Genomic DNA, 25,671 nt, shown 5'->3' with positions numbered 1-25,671 from the left:
CATAATCGTCGATTGAAATGACGTTGACGTATCCTATTAATAGAAGGTATAAATATACTGAACACCTAGGAGGTGTCAACAGGCTGAACACCAAGTTCGTCTGTACAGTCGGAGAGTGTACAACTTGCCGACTTCGTCGATAACAAAAGCTAACTGTAAGTACGTGTCCCACCAATGTACATTTTCCTATTTCATGATACTTGCAATATGATCCAACACATTTTGGGTTCTTTTCTACCGCTAGAAATGCCAAAAACAATGATGCTGTCGAATTTAAACCTCGTTTTTAGGGAGAGGCCCATCAGAATTACATGCATGTCGTGTCCGCCCGTTCAAAACAAACGCCCTATCTTTCTTGTAGGCCTATGATTGGTTCATTCATGCTCCAACGTCCACTATACTCCTTTTTTTTACACGGTACGATAAAGGATTTTAGCTGTTTGGTCAAATCTGTGCAAATGATTGCAACGATTTCACCGTCGCTTTGCCTTTTTTGTCATATCAGCCCGTTTGAAACTTCAGGGACACGACGGTGGGTAATCAAAGGTACGGCTCTCGCTTGAAATGCGAGTCGTGACGTGACGCTTCAGATTGATAACCTTTTAAGGAATCGTGTTATCATTTTTCCAATGTTTGCAACTTAACCTTAAGCTTAGCAATCAAGGGATCCTCGTTATAGTGGCGATTCTGGTATTGTTTGGTGCATGGTAGATGAAATATATGTTGTCCTGACGTTTAACAGCTGGTGTAGTTTTTGCCGTGATGCGCAAAGCGCGCCGAATACTGACTGAATCGAGAGGTCCGCCTAATTGGTCACTTTTCCCATGCTGAAGCTGATTGTTCCAACTGTTTCTTATCATGCCTAACTACAGCCAAGCCTTGCAGTGCTCTGTAGCAGTGTTCTGTCTATCCCGATGCCCTCAGTTTATCTTACACTTCCTCCTGTTTCACTTTCGCTGATACTTATAAATGTAACAAGTAACAGTAAACTTACAGAGAGAGAGAGAGAGAGAGAGAGGTGGTAAAAACGACAGCACAACTACATTCTACCATACACACCCTAGCACCCACACCTTTCCTAGAGCTACCTACACTCCAATATGACATCCCTAGCATTTACCGTAAGGGAAATATGTAGTTTCTGCAGACATTATGCAAATGAGGTCCTCATTAGCACAACGCACATTCCGTTGTATTTACCTTTCCTAAGGCTACCTACACCTCCAATATGACATCCCTAGCATTTACTGTAAGGTATATATGAAATAAGCCCCTGAGGCGTTGCCAATTTTTCCCCAATATCTGTAGCCACTATGCTGTAGCCAAACCTAAACGGAAATATAACACAACAAACCTAGTGTATATGCAACTGCAAATTCCTTCCTCTAGTTCAAAAATATACATCATTTTTTCATAAAAATCATATAGCTTCGTAAAGCTTTGTGATGGGAAATATTCTTTTTTCAGAATAAGTTTCTTCGAAGAAACACCCCTGCGATTTGAGTAATAGACCAGTCCCTTTGGAGGAAGTGCGTCATCACTTATTAGAATCACGTGACTGTAATTTCCGGTTTGTGCTACTTGGAAGCGGTCCTTCGAAACTAGGAGTAGGGACAAGGTGTTTTCGTCCCTTTTTTGCCGAATTTGACTGCCATTTTGCACCACAAACATGGCAAAGGACAACGAGGGGGAGGAGAAGAAATACGGTAAGTCGAGTTGCATGTTTTCCACGGGAAAATGAGGGTAAACATGGTGAAAACTTAGGGAGAGGGCGCGATCCTTGGGGCGGTAAGACTCAAGTGTTTGTTGGGCGTCCTGGCCTTTTTCGAGTCGCCGACAAAATTATATACAGCTCAGTGATCCATGACGTTGATCTTTGTAACGGGACTTGCGCCATGATTTCCTGCGATCTTCAACCCATCTTGTGCCGAATATCTTAACTCTTTCTGAAAAGTCCGTTAATGAGAAAATGATGAAGTACTCCCACTTTTATACTGACTTGTTTGCAGTGCCTTGTTGTACCACCCATTGTCACCTGTTGTTGTTTCCGCGTCAAGGTGTGCTAGGCGCTTTACGTGCGTCGTGACAGGTGTTCCGAGCAGCGAGTTCCTGCTTTTACATTAACATCATACCTTACAGCACGTAATCATGTAATTTAGAACATTTGATGTTAGATTTGGAGAAAATGGGCACATTTTTTAGCTCAACAACCGAAGAAATTTCATTTGTCTGGAGCTTTAGTATTTCTAAGTATGACGTATGAGTAAACACATGTCTACTTCCTTGTTGACAGGAATTGGGTGACGCCCTGTACTGAGAAAGTCTATTGGCCCTCCTTGAAACAATTAAAACTGCAAACTGATATACAACCCGGCAAGATTTTAAGTAAAGAAACTATTTGAAGTTCTTGGCAATGATGAATTTTGCATGGGGGAAAAATCAAGCAGACTGCTTGAAAATGTACTATTATGTATTGTAGCAGAAACTGAAAAAGGACATTGGTTGCAACCAGACAGGGCTAGAGATAATATCATACTCGTAGCCTGGGTGCCATCATATCTAGCTTACGGGGCCCCCATACTTGCTCCCTTACAGATAAACCACCCTGGTTTTGAAATTTATGGGTTGGAAGATGTGTGTTTAATGAACACCATCTTCCGAACAAGACAGGGGTGTAGAGAATCGTAAATAATCTATTTATAGTCTTCATGTCGTGACAACACACCTATCATTATTCTGGCTGAACGGTAAAAGCTGCATATATCGGATGCCTTGGATGATTTTTAAATCCATGCTGCAAGCTACCATCGAGCCAAGGTCATTTCTTTTATAGCTCCCATGACACCTAAGGATTTTGTGATTATGGTATTGTCTTCCTGAGCAAAGTCAAAATATGGATTTTGACACTTTATGAATGTCATGTGTACAGCAGTGTGAAACGTCTGAATGTTATTAATTTACCTTTCGTAAAGAAATCAAGAAGTATGCAAGCAAGTCTAGATTTTCACAAGCTATTCAAGTGTTACAGCTTGTTCTGTCCTTTTCCTTAAAAAGTTTTTTTTAATCAACATGGCATAGATCTAAGGTGATGTCACGATTCTAAATGTGTCTAGTTCTGAGTCATGTTTTTGCGGTTGACTTGCTGGTGAATCAACCCTAATTACGTGTATATGTCCTAGAATAAAACTAAAGTTACATGCATGTCCATGCCATTTTCAAAGTAAATCTTCTGATCTGAAGTTGGGTAATACAATACCACAGGAAAGAAAAAGAATCTATTAAATTATCTAAAGACTCGAGAGCTTGCAGTATCCTAGCTGTTCTTCTGTATTCAGAGTACCTTCATTTTGTATTTGCGAATATTTCCGGTCCAACACTCTAGAGATAGTTATGTACCTACCTGGTAGCCTGGATACTGTCATGGTAGCTTAGGTCTGCTTTTCTGTCCAACTGAGCAGACTACAGCTCGACTAATTGCAACCAGAATAAATGGCTTACATCTATAGCTATGAAAATAGAACATGCATTTAACAAGTATTTGGTTTCTAATGGCTCAATAGATGTGTTATCCTACTAATCCTAGATGGTATCCTATGTAATAGTGTATTATAAAAAAGGACAGAACCAATGTTGTCACCAATGACTTTAAGTTTAAGTTGTAACAAACAAGTATTAGTAGTACATACACCCAATAATAATGCATAGGCGCAAGGCTGCTAGCTATTCAAACAACAACATATACACCTTGCTGGTGACTGGTATTTGATATTGTTGCAGCATAATGCAATTTCATCTCCAGTTGATATCATTAGCCACCTGTTGTTGTACTCCAAGGGAACCACAATGAGAGAGCAGGACTAAAACTAGTGAAAGGTCCAGTAATTAAGTAAACAATCAGTGACAGGTCAAAAACAGTGTGGATTTTATCTTGTTTTGTTAATAGTCTGGAACCTAGACTTGTAGACATCTAATTTGCCCTCAAGCTATGTAACCATGGTAGATCTATCAAGCCAACCTTGTTGAACGGCTGGGAAGATTTTTTTTTCAACAACGGACACATCCATGCTCAAGATCTATCAATTTGTCATTGGTACATTTTGGAATATCTTGTGCAGAAAGACCTCAGGAATACCTGCACAACTCCAATTTTACCTGCAGTAACCTGCATATGCATGTGGTATTTTGAGCGCTGAGAGTGAATATCAGGTTAGATACAGTACACAGTACACCTGACATTTTTTGGGGAAACGATGACATCAGGCCAGATAACCTTCAATATTTTTATTGCCATTTTAGTTGTTTGAAATTGTGTGTAACCATCAGAGTTATGTAAACATACACCAACTGTACCAGTATGTGTCATGTCAACCATCAATAAGGACTGTTTGTTTTCAAATTGTTGAGAAATGTGAACGTCTCATCTGTAGGCCTCTAAACAGATAATCTTGTCTAGAGGTGTTTTCTTGAGTAGTATTTGTAATGTCATTTGCTTAGTTAGTACTATTTTTGCAGCCTTGCCTAGTATTATTTTATGACTTAATGGCAGCAACATTACCGTCTCTTTGTGTAAATATACCTGTCCGCAATGACACCCAAGAGCTTTGTTCGATACTCAGTAGTGTAGCCGCGGCTTCTTTTATTTATTGCGACGGTTCGTCGAGCAAAAAAAAGAAGGGAGTCGATGTATGTGCAGTGCCCCTATGTGCTTGGTGCGTATTGAACAGGGTTGAATAACCGCGAAACCCGATCTCGTCGGACAAAAGACGCTGTCGTCACTGGACATGGAGATGGTGATCTATTTACGAAAACAAAGGCGGGGTTGCCCTAGCCGGCTCCTTTGTCCCGGGGCGTTATTGTGACGACTATTTTGGTTACCGTATTTAGGGAGTGCCACGCACAGGGCCGTCACACCACCTCTCCTAATGCTCAGGTGTCAGTAGTGTGCTGGTATGCACAAAATACAGGACTAATTCAGCTGTTGGTGACGTATATTTGTACAGAACCATGTACAAATGTTGTAAACAAAGTTAATTGCAACAAAATGTGCACTCACGTGCGTCATTGATCATATGCATAGATAATATGTTTAATCAAATCAGACATTTCTATGGCGACAAACACTAAATAGGACTGATATCAACAAGGGGTTGAGAATTTACTTCTCTCTCTTTACTTGCATGTTGTAAGGCACCTTTATGACAATAGTGTTTAAAATGTAACTGTCTACAAAAACAACAGTCTGACTCTAAGCGAAAAGTGAGGCCAAGGTCACGTCAATCTTGTAATGACATCTGACCAGTGTCCTCAATTTTTTCTGTCCTTCCTTAATGGTGTTTTGACATGGTTGCCTGACAACGTATTAATAATTTAGTGAGACAGACCTCCACAGCAGCTACATAATCATTTGTCACTGTGACTGTCTTGGCCCAGTCTCCAATTTTGAAAGAAGAAAAAAATTGTTTTCCATCAAAGAGCCTGAGACTGCCTTTTTTTTGTTGCTGCTGTTGCAATTTATTCTTATGCCAGATGATCATATAGAAATATATGAAATCAATGCAAAAGTGAAAAAGCAAAGATGGTTAACTGCAGAAAGATACACATACTGTAGATCTAGAACTTAGAAGAACTTTCTTGTCAGACTCTGAGCACTATGCATAGAGAGAACAATGTATCCTTAAGAATTTAACTTTTAAGTTGGACATTATTGGAGACTGAGTCAGTGAGTGAGTATTGGTGTATCATCATTTCGGTCTTGTCCTACCATCCCTCTTAAAGCTATGTGACAATGATTTGTGTAGGATAACTCCCAGAATACGATTGCCCAATAGCTGTCAGACTGCCCTTTCCATATCATTTTATTCTGCACACATGAAATTAAACCTCCAAGGGTGGACATTACAATTCCCAAGGAGATTTACCCATTGATTTAATTGGGGTTGGCATTCATTAACAGTGGTAAATGTGTGTACGATAGTCTGTAAAACACTGTAATCTAAGCCTAAAGGAACCATTTTTGACAGGTGTGTTTGTTTTGAAGTTCATCCTTGTGCACTCTTGTATGAAGAAGCATCCACTTATGTCGGTTCTCCTTTTGTTGCAGGTGATCCGGCAAAGTTTGATCCTGAGTTCAAAGGTCCCATTGAAAACAGGTGAGTCAACAGTAAGGTTGAGAAGAGCTACAACAACAATCTAGGTAGCAAGATTTTACAGAGCTTAGTGCACTGTATATATAGTTTAGGGGGTGATTACGTGTACCTTATGCTTTAAAGAGTTACAGACTGGGGGATAAAAAATGTCCTGAAATAATTGCAAGGAATATGAAAATGTGAAATATTTACCATATAATAATTATTGGACTGCCCCAAAATCTTTCTATGCTGCAACATGATGGTACACATAGAATTGAATTTGGTTAATCGCCAAGTAGATCTATCGGTGGCAATAACTGTAAGCTTTTGCCCTTTGGATACTGTCATTGCCGCCGATAGATCTGCCTGGAGCTCAGAATTTTGTACAAAATATGTTTTGAAAATCTTCTATCCGCGTTATGATATATTAATGACAACCCTTTTTTGGCAAAATTTAATGTGCTTGTCATCTCAAGTTTTGGACCTAAAGATAGTAATGTCATCTGGTAAAATGCTAACAGGTACATATGCCAGTTTCCTCACCATGCTATCAACTGCCCTAACCCTGTTTTTGATCGTGAGACCCTGGCTCTACACTGTGACTGCCAACAGCTGTCCATTGCTAATGGAATCGACCCCCTTTTACTTAATTTGATTAGACTTCTGAATTATGGACGTTTGTAAGTCAGAGCGCTAACATGTGGTCAGACTATTAGATTTACTAGTCTTTCGGGACCAAATCTACTGACTTTCTGTTATCTTTTTTAGGTCAAATCTTGCTGGTTGCCAAACAAATAGCGCAGCTACTGTACCTTTGAATTATACTGATAAAATGCTTCGGGTACCTCAATTTTCATCATTGCTTTTTCAATGTAAATATTAATCCAATTGAAGTGTTTGTAGAAAATTGCCACATAAGCTAGCGCTTCCTCTACATGTACATGCTACCTCTACATACATACACACACACACACACACACACACACACATGTACGCTTGTATATATAGTTCCGGGATGTAACCAATAGAATATAAGATTATCTATAGTATGATAACTATGCTAATCAAGGATGATGTCACAGTCTTAGTATCTGAGTGACAAAACTGTGATCATGGCACCACATTGTTTAGTCCCTGCTTTCTAATTCAGTGCATGTTAGTCAGAAGAACTCAGGTGTAAAGTGTATTGAAGATTAACGGGTTTGAAAGTTTGATTAGCTGCCAGGGGCAATATGTATTGTGTAGCCTCATCTGGAATGTAACCATGATATAAATAACCTGATCAGCCTTGGGCAGTAACATATTATAGAAAATGAAGTTTACTGTGATAAGGTGTTCTCTCATAGTCATAGGGCTAATCTATTCAAAAAGCTTGGATGAGAGGGTGTGAGGGATAGATGTAAGAGTCATGCTTTTTTTAAGAAAATTTTTCATTTTTGTCACGATATCATGATATCAATGCTTTTGAAAAAATACACAAGAGTACGTCACCGCTGTAAGCTTGACATTTGGTAGAGTAATCAGAACGTTAAACATGTTTTCAAACTGAGTCATCAGTTGCTGTATAGGGAAAACCACCAGGCTCTGACTGAGACTAATCAAGAAATACCCCTGCTGCATGCAATGCAAAACATGTACAGACAAGATTTGATCCATATATACAACAGCGTGTATAGCAGTGCTCTCCAGCTCAGAATTTTTGCCCTGTGTCTCATGCTAGAGAGAAATTTGATCTTCACAACCCTCTAAAATACTGTTTCCTGCCTTTTGGTGGGCAGCTTTCAAACGGCTTTAACTTGATTTTGTGGACTTTTCAGTGTTGACAACATTTCATGTCAAGGGGGATGAAAATGGTTGAAATTTTTGCCTGTAAAGAAAAAAGAATTGCTGTCCAGAGATAGGCTGGAGATCTAGAGAGCCCTGATGTAAATGTTACAGTACAAGTCAGTGGAGAAGGGATTAAACCACAGGCAAACATAAGACTGATTAAAATAACAACATGCATCAGAATCCTCTTGAATGAGTAATAATTGCCATAACAATAAATGGCTTAACTCAAGTTTATGTTTGCCTGAGTCAATGATGATATATAGGTACATGCGTGATAGCATAAATTATGCATGATACCAAAATAGAATACAAAACGTTCATGTACACGTAAAACACTGTACAGCGTGAAATTCCATATCTCTTACAAGTTACAGGGAGGGAAATGAGTTGTCATTCTATTGCAATATCACATTTTCAACTTCATGAAAAACTACTAGAAAAAATTAAAGGACATACCAAAATTTGGATTCTTACATGTACGTGATAAAGCTATAATATACAGTCCATAACTATATTACTTAATTCAAAGTTTAACAATCATAGAAAATTTTTCCTGTCTTGAAATTTTTGTTCCCTGTATCATGGTTTATAGTTGTTCTGATGAGGTGCTGTTTGCTTGTTGCAGGAGCTGTACAGATATCATCTGCTGCCTCCTGTTTATCATTTTCATTGCTGGATTCGTGGCTGTTGGCATCCTAGGTAAGAAAAGAAGACCATATTTTCTGCCTAATAGGCTGGTTGTTTACGATCTTTATTGACATGTAACTGACATAAACTTCCTATCAGAAGAGTCAGATTTAATAAGTCTGTATTACGATCTATTAACAACTCAAAATGTAGATTTAAATTGACAATGAGTTTATTATTACAGATTTAGGCAAATCGCTATGTATAATAGCCCAAATCGAGGAAGGTGCTTGATGTTGTGTGGAATCTACAGTCTCTATTGTGAGGTTTTGTAGGTTTTCTGACTGATAGAGTCTTTGTGTTTTTCAGCGTGGGTCCATGGAGATCCCAAACTGCTGCTGTACCCAACCGACTCCCAGGGAAACCTCTGTGGCAATGGAAACTATGCGTAAGCACTGATTGTGTTAACTTATCACCAACGGCAACAGATAATTAAGTCTCGCACAGAAGAAAGTACAAAATTCCTTCCCCTCTAATGATGCTCTTTGCAGATGTGATGCTGTAATGCAATAGAAGAAGCAGAGGCAATCAATAAATGTTTCACAGACAGCTGTGTCTATTATATTTGCACCTATAAAATGTAATGTAAAAGCCTTTTTATACTGTTAATTCCAGCACCATAATTCATGCTTGATACTGTAGTACAGAAATTTATTGTATTATGGCTGTCTAGTTGTAAATGGTCTTGGCTATTACGTTTATGAAAAGATTTTTGTCCACCAAAGTGTGTAACAATGCTAGTAATCACCTACTAGGAGTACAACTGAAGAAAGGCTGACAATGGATAGAGTTTAAAAAAGAGAACAATCAAGATATATGACAAGCATCATGTTTACAAAAGAGGTATACCAAGATGAACAGAAGTAACGACTGATGTTGAATGTATAATATTATATAAATAACTTAATTTTTTCCTGTCTGTCTTCTGCAGGACAAAGCCAAACCTGCACTTCTTCAACCTGCTGGACTGTGCTGGTTTTGCCAGTGTCCTGGATGGCTGCCCTACACCACAGGTACAGCCAAGTAACAAAACTGCAACTGTCCTCATTCATGAACTGTTTAGGGCTTCAAAAGTGTTCCTTATTCAGAGCAATCATTTCTTACAACTAATACAATGTACAAGGATTTTTCCAGGTCTGAGTTTCTTTTTAGTCTTTCAATGCTGAATCTGACCTGAAATAATTTTTTGTATGGTTCAGTGAAAGGGAAATCTGTCAAAAATGTGCTCATCTTGCTTGTCAAGGATGTGTCAAGTATGTTCTTCGAGAAACTTTGCCTGATTGCAAACTTCTATCTCACTGACAATATAATGGTAGTGTGGCTTGATCCAAAGACAATGAGTATGTGGCATTTTCGTTGTATATTTATGACTTTTGTGCTGTAGGTTTGTGTGACGGCATGTCCTACTGAGTACTGGGCATATGCCATAGAGCTGGCAAAGATGGCAGTGAACACGGATCCTGACTGGGACAAGTTCATCTGCACCTATGACGTCAATATCACAGGCTCGGTGAGTGTGAACAGCCCTTGTGATATCTCTAACTCTCCTCTTGTCGCACATACTAGGTCTGTGTGGCGACTTGTCCCACAGAGTACTGGGCATACGCAATAGAGATAGCCAAGATGAACCTGGGACAGGAGCCGGACTGGGACAAGTTTGTGTGCATAGAAGGAGTCACTGTTGGCAGTGGGGCTGGGTTGGTAAGTCCGGAAGAACTAACATCCGCACGGTTTTGTTTTGTTTTGTAGTAGTGTTGTCTGGTGGAGGCTGTCTGCATGTCATTTCACCCCTACCCCCCACCACCACCATGGTTATCATCACGGTCATCACTGTTTAGTTTAATAGCACATCTGCATTTAACTTTTATTTTCAGATTCATTTGTCGTTTTGTTTTTAACATGCTTAACGTTAGATGTTTGAGGTCTTTGTTACCCACCATGTCACGCAAGCACTTTTATTAACATCATGATTCAAAATCATTTTTATTTGCCTTGTTGTGCTACGTGTGCAGGCTAGATAAAAGTGCCATGGCTTTGTTTTGTTCACGAAATAATAATGATTTGTTTTGCCTTGTTTTGTTTTGTTTTGTTACAGTGTATTTACATGTATCTGTTATAGATAACGATATAGATCTGTGAGAATTTGATAACAAGGAAAATTATGGGTAAGGTGATTATAGGATTTATTAATGTTTATTATGCCAAATGCACACCTCGAAATTTACCGTGGTTAACAGATTAACCAGTATTTTAAGAACCATTGATGACTTTAGTCTGGATGATTGAAACCACATGTACAGCAAGGAGAATACAATGGGAACTGGTTGAAATCCAAGGGATGTTTCAAGTTCTATTATGCCCCTTTGTTGTCTAAGGAGTCTATGTTTTTCCTCACCATTTCAACCTACAGACTGCTGACCAAATCGAACAGTATGTGAAGGACCAAAAGTGTGCGGCCTACACTGTGCCAAGCAAGGCCTGTAAGTATCTCTAGTGGAATGGTTTAAATTTGAGTTGGATGTGAAAGTATACTGAGAACCTGGTTTCTGGAGAAAGTCGAATAAAGTCGAAACAGGTTGAAATAATACCGTCTCAGCGCTGTCATTGTCCCAGAGCTACGAATGATATATGCTGAGAAGCTGGTGTTACATGTAATTTGAACAGCAAAAGTTGTTTACAACAAAATCTATTCAAAATATGAGGAGCAGTGAGTCGTGTAAGTGATAACAATGAGAAATGATAGGGACATAATGTGAACATATCATGCCAGAAACTGGGAGCAAAGAAATGTTCAAATCTTTTGCTTCCGAAGTTTTCTGTAGGCAGTGCAACATCCATTTTGTTATCATCCTGTAATATTTAGATTTAAAGATTATGGATACAGAATTATTATATATTATTATTAGATTAGATTATAGAAATTTGACACAATCATTCTGTTTGACTAGATGGTGGGCGGTGCATCCCCTCCCTGGTCGAGACTATCGCCAACACAGTGCTGACCACCGACGTTAGTAACACCCCACTAGTGGACAGCTCTGGCAACAACGTCACCAACGATAGAATCTCTGCTGGAACTGCGTAAGTACTATCATATACATTTTGAAGGTACTTTTTCCCTCTCTTTTTGACTTTTCTTGCTGTGGAACATTATGTACTAATTATTGCCAGTCACACCATGAATCAAATACATTTACAAACACGTATTACAACTTGTTGACACAGTGCATTGTCAAATTGTATCATAGAGCATTGGGTAAACGATAATTGATTTAATGGCCTTTTTTGTTTTCTCTTTTATGTGCAGGGCATTGGCTCTGGTCCTCAGTGCACAGGAAGTTGTCCAGGAGGTTTGTTTTTGCTCAAAATTCAATTTTGTGAAGTACATGTTGTACTTTCAGTTTGTGCCTGGATAGTTCATGTATAATGATCAAAGCAACAGAAATTCCTCCAAGCTGCATTGTATACTTGTCATACTCAATTTTCTTTGTTTCAAGATGACTTGTATACATTTCAGATATTCACAGACATGGTGTCCTCCTGGTATCTCATCCTTGGGTAAGTTCTGTTTTATTAGTTTAACTTACAATATTTTTGAGTTAAGCTTAAGCTTAACCAAAGAATCATGTCAAGATGAGTATCTATACTGCCACAGAATAATCTGTGAATGTGATACCAAAATGGCTATCAGTACATTGTATTTTGAAGAGTATTTACACATGTTGTTGATTACCGGTAGATACACCTCCAGGAAAAAAGCAAAATACTTATCTTTGTTTGATATGCTAGTATGTATCCATTCAGAACAGTCTACAGTAATATCGGAAGGTCCTTGTATAAGGACTCTCTGTGGTGCAACAGAATTGTTTATATATGTTCCACTCTAATCATAATGTTGTTTCACATTTGTAGTGGACTGGGTGCTGCAATGGTTGTCTCCTTCATCTACATTGTCATCATGCGGTAAGTGTAACTCGTTAACATTTTAACAAATTAAAGTAAATTAAGGATTTTAAGACTGCTATTACAGATCCCGTCTTTATGACTGTATGAAAAAACTTAAGCAAACTGAAGTTTCTATTTGGCTACCAATTCTCTATTGGTTACGGGTCAGGCAGCAGGGAGAAGGTTAAGGAGTTCACATTTCGTTAGTATAGACATATTTGTTAGCCAGTGTGGCCAGAATGTTCTGTTTGCCAATTGTTAGGAAGAGTCTTTTTTTATACATGATGTGTTGCACAAAGACAGTAGTTTGAAATCATGTACTCAATATGACCAAAATTTCCCTTGTTCCACAGCTGGATTGCTGGAGTCATGGTGTGGTTCACCATCTTTGCTGTGATTGTCCTGAACATCTTTGGTAAGGGTTCTTTTGTCAATGGCATTTTAGATCAATGATTAGGTTATGAAAGAATTAGCTTGTGATTTAAAAAAAAACAGTCTGCTACTCTGTGGTAGTGTTACTTTATGTCGAACTTTTATGAGCTCTACGTTCCTGCAGGGATCTACTATTGCTACACCCAGTACGTGGCTCTGGAGAATGTGTCAGGCGCAGACTCGTCCATCTACGATGTCGGCTTCACTACCAACCTCAGCACCTACACAAAACTGCAGGACACATGGCTAGGCATTGGTAAGTAAAGAACTACACACAGCGCCTACACAAAACTGCAGGACACATGGCTAGGCATTGGTAAGTAAAGAACTACACACAGCACCTACACAAAACTGCAGGACACATGGCTAGGCATTGGTAAGTAAAGAACTACACACAGCGCCTACACAAAACTGCAGGACACATGGCTAGGCATTGGTAAGAAATACACTCAGCACTTGGGATTAGGATTGTCAATTATTACATACATTCACAATGACTATCTTTGGCATTGTTGACTTTTGTTCATGTGTTTCTACATCTTATAACGTTTCCGTTTTCTCCCTTCCCCAGGCATCGCCCTGTCAGTCATCCTGCTCATCATCCTGCTCATCCTCATCTTCCTCCGGAACCGCATCCGCATCGCCATCGCCCTCATCAAGGAGTCCAGCAGGTGGGACAGTCACCTGCTTAGTTCCCATCCAAAACAACATTCACATGAGCATTCCACATGTATCCGTGTGTAGTGCTGCATACCTAAACTCAGGACCTGAACTGGACCTAAAAAAACACTAAATGTCTGGAAACAACTCCGGACTTGCAATAAAAACCACTCGTGCTTATATTCTCCTTTTGGTTCTAAACCATCTTGAGCCTTCCTTAGATCGTAAAATTTGTACTGAAAAAATATGGAAACATAGCTATTTTTGTGTCTATAACTGAACTTCTGTGTTTACTACTGACTGTATATAATTTCCCATTCCATAGTTTTCAAATTGCAAATAAGATTTATGCCAATATGCAATTTTACATGTAACAGGGAAAAAATTTTTTTAGCACACATATGCCATTTGTTCAGTAGGAATTTGTAAGTCCGGACCTGAACCTCTGGATCTGTATCCAGACCTGAACCTGAACACAGGTTTAGGTATGCAGCACTATCCGTGTGTGCATAGAAATTACACCACACAAGTTCAACCTTATTTAGGAAAGAGTACCTTGCGCAGTATTCCTGTGAAATCATACAATATACTTTCAGTAGCCATTTTTATCCAATAAGATTTTTGTAACTCCAGTACATGTATATTGTTACCTGCCATGTCTAATACATTTTTTGATGTGATGTTGCAGGGCTGTTTCCAACATCATGTCCACCCTGTTCTTCCCCCTCATCCCCTGGATCCTGCAGATCGTCCTGTTTGCCTACTGGGGAGCTGTCGCTCTGTATCCTTACCACACACTCAATGTGTTTAACAACTTTTGTTAAGACCTTCAAGTTTACTCATTGGGAAAAAAAGGAGGACGAGTCAAATTGTCCAAGAAAACCCGTCAGGGGACTGATGATAGCTATGTCGACAGGATAAATAACGCTCGTATCAGTTGGAAAAATCATCTAAGGGACCACAAAAAAGTGGTCACATTGGCCAGGTGGTCCTTATGCAGAGGTTGTTGTAGAAGTTTGACTGTATTTGGAAATAGAATAATGAATTGTTGATAGTGTAGTCACAGCAAACAATCTGTACTTTTGTATGATCAGTTCAATGCTGGATAATACAAGATTTATGTATTTAACAATGGTTACCTGTGACATGTTTGGCCCTTGACCACTGGCTAGCTTCCTGGCGTCTTCAGGCCAGGCCCAGTATGAGGTCCAGGACTACAACTCTACCAACACCTCTACTGCCAGCAACATGACAGGACAGTCCTGCACCCCTACTGTAAGTTAATCCTGAAATACTTACAAGTAAAGCCTGTCTGGCAGACTTGTATATGATATTCAGATTCAGCAAAAAGATGCAGAACTTAATTACGTTCTCTTTAGAATGAATGTCCAAAGAAGCTCTATATGTATTTCAGTTAACAGTGCACAGGTATAGTTATGCAAAATTTGAATGTTTTTGACTTTGCTATCTGTGGTCAAATATGTTTGCTTGTGGATCACAAGTTTTGTGTCTTTCCTGAGTCTACCTTTCTTGTTTGGTGTCATTCTTTATCTTGATGTTAATGTCTATTTTTTATACTTTATTTCTGCAGAGTTTTGACACCAGTGCTGTCTCCAGCACTGTGCAGTGTGCATTTGTCAAGTACGGAGCCACTAGCCTGTAAGTCCTGCATTTTTAAAAGAAGATTATGGTTTAGATTAGGACCATCAGGGGTCTCTGTACCTTTAGGTTTGGTGGCCACCATTTACAAACTGGATATAAAAAAAAAATTCCATTTGTAGAAACGTTACAAACAATTCATCTGGTATCTGCTTCTAAATCCTTTTGTGTCTTTGCTACATACTGATAAGTTGGAGTAATGTTTCAACATGAATTACTTTCAATATCTTGGACATAAGACAAAATGCAAGAAAGAACTATGTAAATAAAGGCTACAGATTTGAAACAGATAATTTGACATTTATGCATGTTATTCAGAATAGAAATGTATGGTTTATCATTTCACTTATGAAAAGTGGCCAGAATGATTGAATGAGATTTTTCCCTCTGTTCCCAGGTACTACCAGAACCTGTTCTACCTGCAGATCTTCAACCTGTTTGGTCTGTTCTGGGTCATGAACTTCATCGTGGCGCTGGGACAGTGCACGCTGGCCGGGGCTTTCGCCTCCTACTACTGGGCCTTCACCAAACCCAAGGACATCCCCACCTTCCCTCTCACAGCCTCCTTCGGACGATCCCTCAGGTGCGTTCCCATGTTTCCTCCTCACTATGATACTTAGAGTATACAATCATGTAACCTCAGGTCTGTTGGCAGCTTCAAGGTGATGACAGTAGGTACAGGTATTGTCCATGATGCCATTGATAGGTAGTACAAAAACAGAAATGTAGGTTCTTGTAACTAAGTCATACACGAGTACACAAGTATCTTCAGGAGCACAGACTTTATTCTGCCTTCTTCCAGGACTCTCCCACTTCCTCTAAGGGGTCATTGTAGGTTCACAACAATGACCTCAAGTCTTTTCAGGAAATAGACTACATTGAATTGTTCTACATGAAGCATCAAGAGTGTTACATGTACATGACTTGTACCGTTTTTGTACCAGTTTTATGCTAGACTAATTACAGAAGTCGTGTACTCTCATTTCCAGTATGCAATTCTACAAAGTGTCAGCTTTTCCCTTTATCAAACCATCCAATATACATTTTGGTGTAAGCCTGGAACATGCAACATCTGTCTCATGCATAGTTATTGACGTTTTTACTGTATTTCTGTCATGTGGGCAGAATTTATTCCATAATTTGGCTAATCTTTACTCTCATTTTGTTCAAGATCCTGTTAATAACATACATGTATTGCCATTTCCTTGTGTCCTGTAGGTACCATCTGGGTTCCCTGGCGTTCGGGTCCTTCATCATCGCTGTGGTGCAGATCATCCGCGTCATGCTGGAGTACGTCGATCACAAGCTCAAGGACAGCGAGAACAGAGCAGCCAAGTTCCTCCTCAAGTAAGCTATGCATTTAACGAATTGTCTTTCAGACAGTTGTAAGGTCTAGAAATTGTTTTCATTTATTAGAAGCTCACTCAAAAATGATACAGTGGTCACTCAAGCTGTATGATTTCGGTAATGTCTGTTGACTTCTACCACTTTGACTAGATATTTAGTAAGAACTATTAGTAAGAACTATCTAGTAAGAAATATTAGAATTGGTAGAATATTGATGTTGCACAGATGTATGAAACATACCATGCTGCCTGTCTTGTTATCCTTGGAATTTTTTGTTTTCTAACCATTGTCCCCGATATGCATTTAGGTGTCTGAAGTGCTGTTTCTGGTGCCTGGAAAAACTGCTGAAGTTCCTGAACAAAAATGCCTACATCATGGTATGTCAAAGTCATTCATTAAAAGTGAAATTTTGTTTTCTGTTGGACTGTTTAAGAGGAGTGAATGGTCTTTCATGTACTTGTCTAATACAGTGTATGATGATATTCTATTAGAATTTCCCCTCTGAATGTGCAGAGTCGCTAGAATTCTTGAAATATTTTGTCTCTTAAGGCTAAGCTGGAATGAAAATATATAGAATTTTGACTTCACTTCTCTTTCCTGCTCAGATTGCGATCTATGGCAAGAACTTCTGTGTGTCGGCTAAGAAAGCCTTCTTCCTCATCATGAGGAACATCCTGAGGTAGGTGGAGCTTGTTAGTGGGGGTTATAACAAGAGCTTGTTATGGCTTATTCAATGATGACATTGTCAACAATTATGTTATTGTTTGAGTAAGTCCTGAGCTAATAGAAGTACGAAAGTGAAAATTTGGCAAATGACCTCAGCTTATATGCTTATAAGTTATAAGTTATAGACTGATGCCTATGGTTGAATTGTAAAACATCTTTTTATTACAGTTTAATGCACAGTAGATCTAGTATCTATTGTTTTGAAAAGAAAATATAAACTAGAAAGGCAACATTTGCGAGCAAATACAGCATGTTTAGCCATACTCCTCGCCATGCAAAAAATGGACTCTCCCCAAATAACAATGGACCATTCTAAAATACTTGCACTAAAAAAATGAATCACCCCAGTCCAAAACTGAGTCTTCCAGTAGCACCTCAACACAATATGGACCAGTCCACAACCATATCCACTAATTGATTAACACTTCTGCTAAAGAATGGACTTTTTCATAATCATTCCAGCTCAAAATTGAAAGAAATAATTAAAGAATCCTCCCCTTGCAAGAATGGGATATTCCGTGCCATTTCCATGTAAACCAGTCGAAAAATATCCGCTGAAAATTACACTCTTGCGCATAATCAACCCAGTTCAAAATTGAATTAAAAAAGATCAGCCCCAGGGAAGAATGAAGTTTTCCATAGTATACATATGAAGATTTGACAGGAGACGAAGGAAATGACCAAAAACAACATATTTGGGTCAATTCAAAGTCACCGAGAGGGTTTTAATATAATATTTGTAATATGTTTGAACTATTTTGATTAAAAGAATGTCTAAGTCACAACAGTTCTAAAGTGTTCAAACAATTAGAATTGAAACTTATAACATGTTTGAACTCATTTCACATACGTTGGAAACATTTCGAACGTAACTACACAAAAATCTCTTTATTTAGAACAGTTTCAAACCATCTATCCAAATGTTTCAATGTTCGAACAATTTGTAACAAAAGATTTTCACAATTGCCCTCATAAACGAAGGTGCTAAGTCCTCCTGTGTGTTTCTGCCTATTTTCGGTGGCCGCGCTAGACCACCAGCGGATTTGTTTTGACGGAGCGTCACCCGCGCGCGACGATGTACACTGTTCGGCACCGCTAATATCCGGCATTTTCCCACTCCAAAACACTCCACAAGACCCACGTTTTTAGTGTTTTGCCTCTTGTGCAACACGATTCGATTTGCATTACTAACGGGACGAAAATGATAGAAAAAATTCACCCCGTCCCGGCGTCCGTCCCAAAAACATGAACGACATGAAAATATATTTTCTTACAGATTCAATCACAAAAATCAACAGCATGGGATTCCAAATTTTCGCGACGGCCGACCATTTATCATGGTTGAACTTCCTTCCAAGGCGTGCGATAGATAAACATTCCCGGCACATAATAGTCACTAGTACCAGACTAACGCAAGCTCATGATGATAATAGGGAGAAAGTTTGTCAGTGAAGTTTGGCCACCAGAGGGTACATTCATTTAACGTTACAAGCTAGCGCAAAGGGGCGAATCATTGACCTTACCGGGGACTGACTCTACTGGCCTAATCATTCCTTTTTTGCCGAATTCTACGATCCATACGCCCGTACGTAGGACATGTAGGAAGGCACCGCCTACCACCCGCCTTTGATCATGTATGAAGTCGGCGGCAGAGAGAGATCATCAATCAATTTTGACAGGAGTGTCGCGCCAGTCTGAGGAGAAACGATCTCCCGTGTTGTGTTGAAGAATTTGGAGTTTGAAAATATCTGGAATAACTAATGCTAGAATAAACATTCACAAAATCATTGATTTAACTTGTTTTCTGTTATAAAATTTCCTAAACTGCAATTTAACCACTGAGTTTAAGGGAACATGGTGTTTTCCCGATAATCACGTTAAATGTTTATGTCCGGTCTTTCCTCCTCGTAAGCAAACTTCAAGCTTGGCCAGGTGCAAGGCACTCGGGGTCAATGACCTGTAGGTCATATGTAGTATTGAAAGTGACAGAAGTGGCAAATATTGTCAAGAATGCCCAAAATAAATCGTTTTGAATATATGTATGCCAAAAATGGGAATGTAGTCCTTTAAATATTTGTTCAAGCCACATATACAGCAAATTTCAGGTCATTCGGTTGAAATACAAGGGCGCAGGAGGCCAAGATATGCTAAAAATAGCCTAAAAACCTCAATAAAATCACTTTCAAGGTCAATATCAAAAAAAGGAAAAGAACGTACATTGGTTTTTGCCTACATTACCTCAGTACCAAATTTCAGGTCATTTGGTCAAAAAATGACAGAGATGAATCGATTTGAAGATTTGACAGGAGAAGAAACATGAGAGAAAACAATATGTTGAGCCATACTTATGGCTAAACATAATTAGTCAGCAATCTACTATTACGATTGCACATATTTAGTATAACAGATGTCATGCATTGCTATTGGTAAATATTTCAATGTTGTGTTATACTTCAATGAGTTAGTCCATTCCTGTACCATGTTCATTGCTATAATGTTGTATTGATGTCATGATAATCTGTAAGGACATAATGCCCATCCTGATGACATCCTTCCTGTTGCACCTCTCCATCAGGGTTGCTGCAGTCACCAGTGTCACAAACTTCCTCTTCTTGCTCTCCAAACTGGTGGTGACAGGAGCCATCGGTCAGTAGGCCCATCTGGGCTAGGCATAGCTACATGTAGAACTCCACTATACCCTCAACTCAAACTTAGCTTACACCCAGTCAGCCACTCCATACCATCCAACTACAACCGTGTACCATACACCCAACATGCCCTCTCACCTCATTCATGTATGCTACACTCCATCCTGCAGCTGCATTCTACAGTCTACATGCTACACTTACTTTTTGGCATGTCCATAACCCAGCATTCTTACCAACAGAAGGTGTTAGACACTACAACAGAGATAGGTGGCTGAGCAGCATGTACTGGTGCATCTGGTGCCTGCCGTGAAGCTGTCTACTGCTGGGACAGTTACTGTGCACTTGATAGAAGTTGCTAGCTACTCCAAAAAGTTACAGTTTTTCTTCTTAAAGGCACACTTTTGTCTGTGGCCAGACTTTGTCGTGTGTTTAACATGCTAAATGTTGTGTGTTAAATATGCCACAAAACACAATTTTTTGGTCAAAAATATGCCATGTTGTGTGGTAATAATGCCACAGAACACAACTTTTATTAAAAAATCAGTAAGCAACTCAAAGGAGTTAATTTTGAGGTGTGGCTAGCAACAACTGTCAACAAGCACTGTGCTGTCCCAGCAAAGCTGTAAAGAAGCGTGTCGCACGTTAACACTGCCTGTAATGTTATAACCACAGGGTGGCTGCTGTTACCAGTGTCACAGTTTTCCTTATGTTCCTCGGCAAGCTGGTGGTCACTGGGATTGTTGGTTCGTAATAACACAAGGCCGTGCCTGTTAACGGCAGGTCTTTGTCGTGTGCTTGCACTGTTTGCTGTGGTGATGGGTTCTTCTCACTCACTAACTAACAAACTAACACACAGTCTCCTATACCTTCCTCAGGAAAAGGACTGTAAAAATTGTTAACTGACTTTCATTTTCAAAATTTTGAAAAAAAACTACTTTTGTTCATATTATTATGATCCCAACTTCGTGTTAGGCAAGTCATTTGAAGCAATGGTCATTGGCTCAAATATATGAATATAAAGATTTCCATTTGACCAAAACCTACTTTGGTTTGTGTATTTGAATTGATAGCAAGAGGAAATCGTATGTTTGATTTGTCATAAAGAAAATGTATACAGTTCAAATCAGTTATGAAATCTGTCCCATTTCCTGAGGCTCACGTGTGGGTTTGCAGTGAAATTCACCCTGTCTAGTTCTGTACACGCTATGCATGTGTATGGGACTTTGTGCTCCCAGCCAGGGTGGCTATAGTTAGTAAAGTAACAGACTTTCTGAAGTTTTTGAAGAAGCTGGTAGCTACTAGTCTGCTTGGTAAGACTGTCACTAATAAATAGAACTAATTGTTTTTCTACAATCTCTTTTGTCTCTGTAGTCACATTTTGTAGTATATAGTAAGTAACAAAGCAAGGATGAATACGAGTCCTAACGTAGCTGTTGATTGTTTTGGAGGATGATCAGTAATAGTCGTGCTTTGTTGTGTTGTGTTGCATTGCTGAATTGTTGCAGAATAACAACAAACATTCACAAACTTTGTCCCCAATACACACCATTCATATCATCAACAACCTTTACATCTAACAATTTCATACATACATAAGTCTTACTCTAAAGAGCCGAAGCAAATACAAAGTACCATTGTTTTCTATCGTGCATCAAACATGTTCACACTGTATGTAATGTGCAAAAATTATTTCCTGGGCTTGAAAGACAAGATACAAATTAATTCTACTATACTTAATATAAATCACAGTTTTATATATTTGGATATTACTGACCAAAATCAAGCTGTTATTCAGTAAAACCTCATTGGTCAGATATATGCTGCATACTAGAAACTGTCCCAAAATGCAGCTAAGGTTATCAGTAGAGTACTGTTATTATGATTCTTGATGAATGGGTATTTTAAAGATAGTAGAAACTACTAGTATTGAATAGCTTGCCTTCCATTTTGATTTGGTCTGAAGAGACCAACAAGAAACTATTTTGAAAAGAAAAAAGACTGATGTTGTAATGTGTAAGCGTTGCATATTATGTTCCTAAATCAAAGAATATGTTAGAAGGTTATGACAAGTATGTATGATAGAATTAAGCAAGTCTAGTCTCCAGGAGTTTCAGTTTGCTGTGATGATGAGTATGTGAAAACTGTTCCCTCCTCCCCCATAGGTACGTTGTCGTTCTACTTCTTCACTGGTAAGATCACCTTCGCCACTGCTTATGTGCCCAACCTGAAGTACTACATGGTGCCCATCATTGTGAGTACAACCTGGTCATTTTTATGTCCAACATTTTAGAATTAAAAAAGAAATACTTTGTTCTGTAGACATGTATTATTGGAATACTGCATATTACAAAATGTTGTACTTGTCCATGTGTCTCTTGATGAATAGTAAATATAAGCCAAGGATTCTGTTTTATTCAACCTTTTTTGTGCACTACTGAATCAGATATGTTTTGTGTGACTACTTCTTTTGACAGTTCAATATGTACATGTAATATGAAATTTTGTACCTTGTTTAAAATCATAAGGAATGTGAACTATAGATTGGAGAAATGATCAAAGTTCCATGTTAGTGATGTGTGACTACTTCTTTGACAGTTCAATATGTACATGTAATATGAAATTTTGTACCTTGTTTAAAATCATAAGGAATGTGAACTATAGATTGGAGAAATGATCAAAGTTCCATGTTAGTGATGTGCCCTGTGCCACCCCCCCCCCCACCCCCAGGTTGTGGTGATCGGTGCCTACATGGTGGCTGCCTGCTTCTTCAGTGTGTACAACATGGCAGTGGACACTCTCTTCCTCTGCTTCTGTAAGGAAACAATAATCACTCTGCATGAAAGGAGATGTTGTGTTGTGTGTGATTTACCTTGAGAAATAGGTGACAGCATTTTACATTTAGTCTAAGCAAACAAATGATGGAGCAAGATCTTTATCACATACTGTAGGAAATATTAGGACAGTAATGATATATGTTCTAATTGACAGACATTTTTTAATTTGAAATCTTCACAGCTGAAGAAAAGTATCAGTTATCTTGATTACGATGCATTAGACATTGATGTGTTGTATAATAGATCCTTTATTACACCCTTTGTATTGAAAGTTACAATGGTAATTCAATCTCTATATTGAAGAATCACATTTTCGTTTTCCCGCAGTGGAAGACCTGGAGCGTAACGACGGCTCGCCGGAGAAGCCGTACTACATGTCCAAGGAGCTGATGAGCATCCTGGGTAAGAAGAACAGGAAGGAGGGAGAGAAGGAGAAGAAGGGATGCTGCGGGTGCTGCTAGGTACCATGGAGGAGACATTGGGTGGTACCCAAGTAGTACTGTAGACAGTCATCACAGATTTAAACACTTAAACCCTTAAACAAGTTAAGCTTTTTCTATAGGATATACATCTGCCTTTGACAGGGTAGATTATAAAGATTGAGCTTTTTCTATGGGAACAAATCTGACATGTACAAAAAATCTGGTATGTGAAGCTTAAGGCTATAGTGATTTGATTATATGGATGACATCCTCTGGGCACTCCAAAACTGATGCAAGCGTGGAAAGAAAAAAAAGTCGGGCCAACAAAAGAAAGTTGCCTTCATTATAAAATCTTAAGTGGAGAGGAAGGTTGGACAAATGACTGAACACACAAAATATGATGTACCAAACAATGAATTCTTTATTTTGTTCACTGACTTCTTTTGCATCTTCTTATTTGACTTCAGAATTGATTTTGGAATTTTATGATGTTAGCATCCGTTTCCTTAATTTTTTGCAGTTCACGGCATATATTTGTTCATTTTGCAACTTCTTTGTATGATTTACAGTATGGTCTTAAACTTTGAAACAAACAAATATTGATGAACGCATAGATGTCATCCATATGGAAAAGATTGGAAAAGATTGAAAGATGTTTTTGTATAACATGTACATGAAGGACAGAGGAGTGTAAAATGGGAAAATATGTTTTGTACCAATTCTTCGGGAAAGTATTACTGTCATATAACTGGTTTTATAATGCAGACAAAGCAAGAATTGAATGTCAGAAGTTTTTGCCACATTCACTGGCAGGGATTTTTGTTGAGAAGTTTGATACAGAACTTTGCTTCTATATTATTATGTAGCCAAGTGAGGAACTTTTTCACACATTAGATCTATTAGGAAATGCTAAAAATAACAGTAGTTATTCTTGAGTGCTTTTTCACTTTGTGCTAGAATGATTTTAAGGATATTTACCTATTATATACATGGTACAAAAGTCGTTTTATTGTACATATTGCATAAAGTCCTCTATGTGGCTTGTGAAATGCCTTTCAAGAACCGTCCTAGCTGCTTTTTCGCAATGATAGCTTTAAACGTTTCCGTCTAGTATTGCTTAGTTTGTAAACATGTTTTGAAACATTTGAAGGCTTGATGAAGTGCTACAATGATGTGTTAGACATTCAGTAAAAATGTGAATTTGACGAGACTTGTCCCTCAGCTGATTACCTAACCTCCCCTATGTGACAATGGTTGCACCCTGATCACTATTGTCAGTGGAGTGTTCTAAATTAAGAATAGGGGTGGCATTCGATAATCCAGCAGATCATCGGGACTGCAACATTGTATGGGTAGGTCAAGTAGTAAAATTGACTAGAAGATTTTTATGTTGGGGCACACATGTGGTTTAGAGTTGTTGAAACAATCACACACAAAAGCTAACAAACCATTCCTAATCATTTTGAGAAAAAAAACACCCAAATGTTGCCTAAACAAATAGAATATACCTCTTATCTATGAGTACAAACTTAGAAGATGTGAGATGCCAATTCAAATTACAAAGATTATTCCATAAACTGAAAGAACATTAATTTGGCCATCCTACAATGATCTGAATATTTACTCATTGTGCACGCTGTCAGAATGAACTTTGTTAGTTGTTGTCTTTGAAAAGAGTGCCTTCAAGTTTCATGGCCAAAGTTTTTGTCTTGGTGGATTTTCTACTGTTTCGTGCAAGCAGCTGCAATACATGCATAAGGAGCTGTGTTTTGGGAAGAGAACCCATTTTTGTCTTCATTTATCAGTTAAATCATGATTCTTATTCAGTCTCAATCCCACTTTTAACAATCTATATTTTCTGTATGATTCGAATGATGAAGGGAAATGTAGACCAAAAGGTAAATCTTAAAATGATGTGAAAACATTGAAGTGGAATGGTCTGACAGATAGACAGAAACTTGCACATTCCACCCAGTGTTTTATGTCTTTGCACTTGAACTGTTTTTTGATCTGGGTTAATGCCTGTTTGTAAATATTGCACCAAGACTAATCCGTTTGTTGTACATAATCGTGATCTGATAGAACTTGTTTAATCGTATCCACCAGAATTTGCCAAATCTAAACCTGTACTTAGACCCCGTTCACACTCATTTTTTTCAATCGCGATTGAAGTATAATCGCGATTGAATCGATCCGATCGCGATTGATTTTTTCAGTGTGAACGCTCCCAATCGCGATTGGAACGATCCAAAACGATCCAATCGCGATTGGATTGTAACTACCTCCGGAGGTAGTTTGATTGGATTAATCGTGATCGGATCCAATCCAATCCTATCAAATTTTGAGTGTGAAC

General features: G+C 38.6%; 1 protein-coding gene across 3 annotated transcripts; it reads left to right on the top strand.

Moving 5' to 3' along the window:
• The first annotated feature begins 1,554 nt into the window (after positions 1 to 1,554).
• On the top strand, positions 1,555 to 24,523 carry LOC136442502 (choline transporter-like protein 2). Of its 3 annotated transcripts, none has more exons than XM_066439398.1 (25): positions 1,555 to 1,706; positions 6,101 to 6,149; positions 8,584 to 8,657; positions 8,955 to 9,033; positions 9,577 to 9,658; positions 10,212 to 10,346; positions 11,056 to 11,125; positions 11,594 to 11,726; positions 11,953 to 11,995; positions 12,163 to 12,203; positions 12,558 to 12,608; positions 12,944 to 13,005; positions 13,147 to 13,278; positions 13,594 to 13,693; positions 14,371 to 14,463; positions 14,855 to 14,957; positions 15,274 to 15,341; positions 15,739 to 15,924; positions 16,560 to 16,688; positions 16,996 to 17,065; positions 17,294 to 17,367; positions 20,735 to 20,805; positions 22,225 to 22,313; positions 22,790 to 22,874; positions 23,224 to 24,523. In XM_066439398.1, the coding sequence occupies exons 1-25, from the start codon at positions 1,670 to 1,672 to the stop codon at positions 23,355 to 23,357; spliced, it is 2,190 nt and encodes a 729-aa protein (XP_066295495.1). In that variant the 5' UTR covers positions 1,555 to 1,669; the 3' UTR covers positions 23,358 to 24,523. The 3 variants fall into 3 exon arrangements, with proteins under 3 accessions (XP_066295495.1, XP_066295494.1, XP_066295496.1); XM_066439397.1 differs by lacking the exon at positions 20,735 to 20,805 and adding an exon at positions 19,990 to 20,060; XM_066439399.1 differs by lacking the exons at positions 10,212 to 10,346; positions 20,735 to 20,805 and adding exons at positions 10,030 to 10,155; positions 19,990 to 20,060 and having other exon boundaries at positions 1,556 to 1,706.
• Positions 24,524 to 25,671: the final 1,148 nt, after the last annotated feature.

Source organism: Branchiostoma lanceolatum, chromosome 9 (genome assembly GCF_035083965.1).
Source record: "Branchiostoma lanceolatum isolate klBraLanc5 chromosome 9, klBraLanc5.hap2, whole genome shotgun sequence".
Taxonomy (NCBI): domain Eukaryota; kingdom Metazoa; phylum Chordata; class Leptocardii; order Amphioxiformes; family Branchiostomatidae; genus Branchiostoma; species Branchiostoma lanceolatum.
This window is presented reverse-complemented; position numbering and strand designations above follow the sequence as displayed.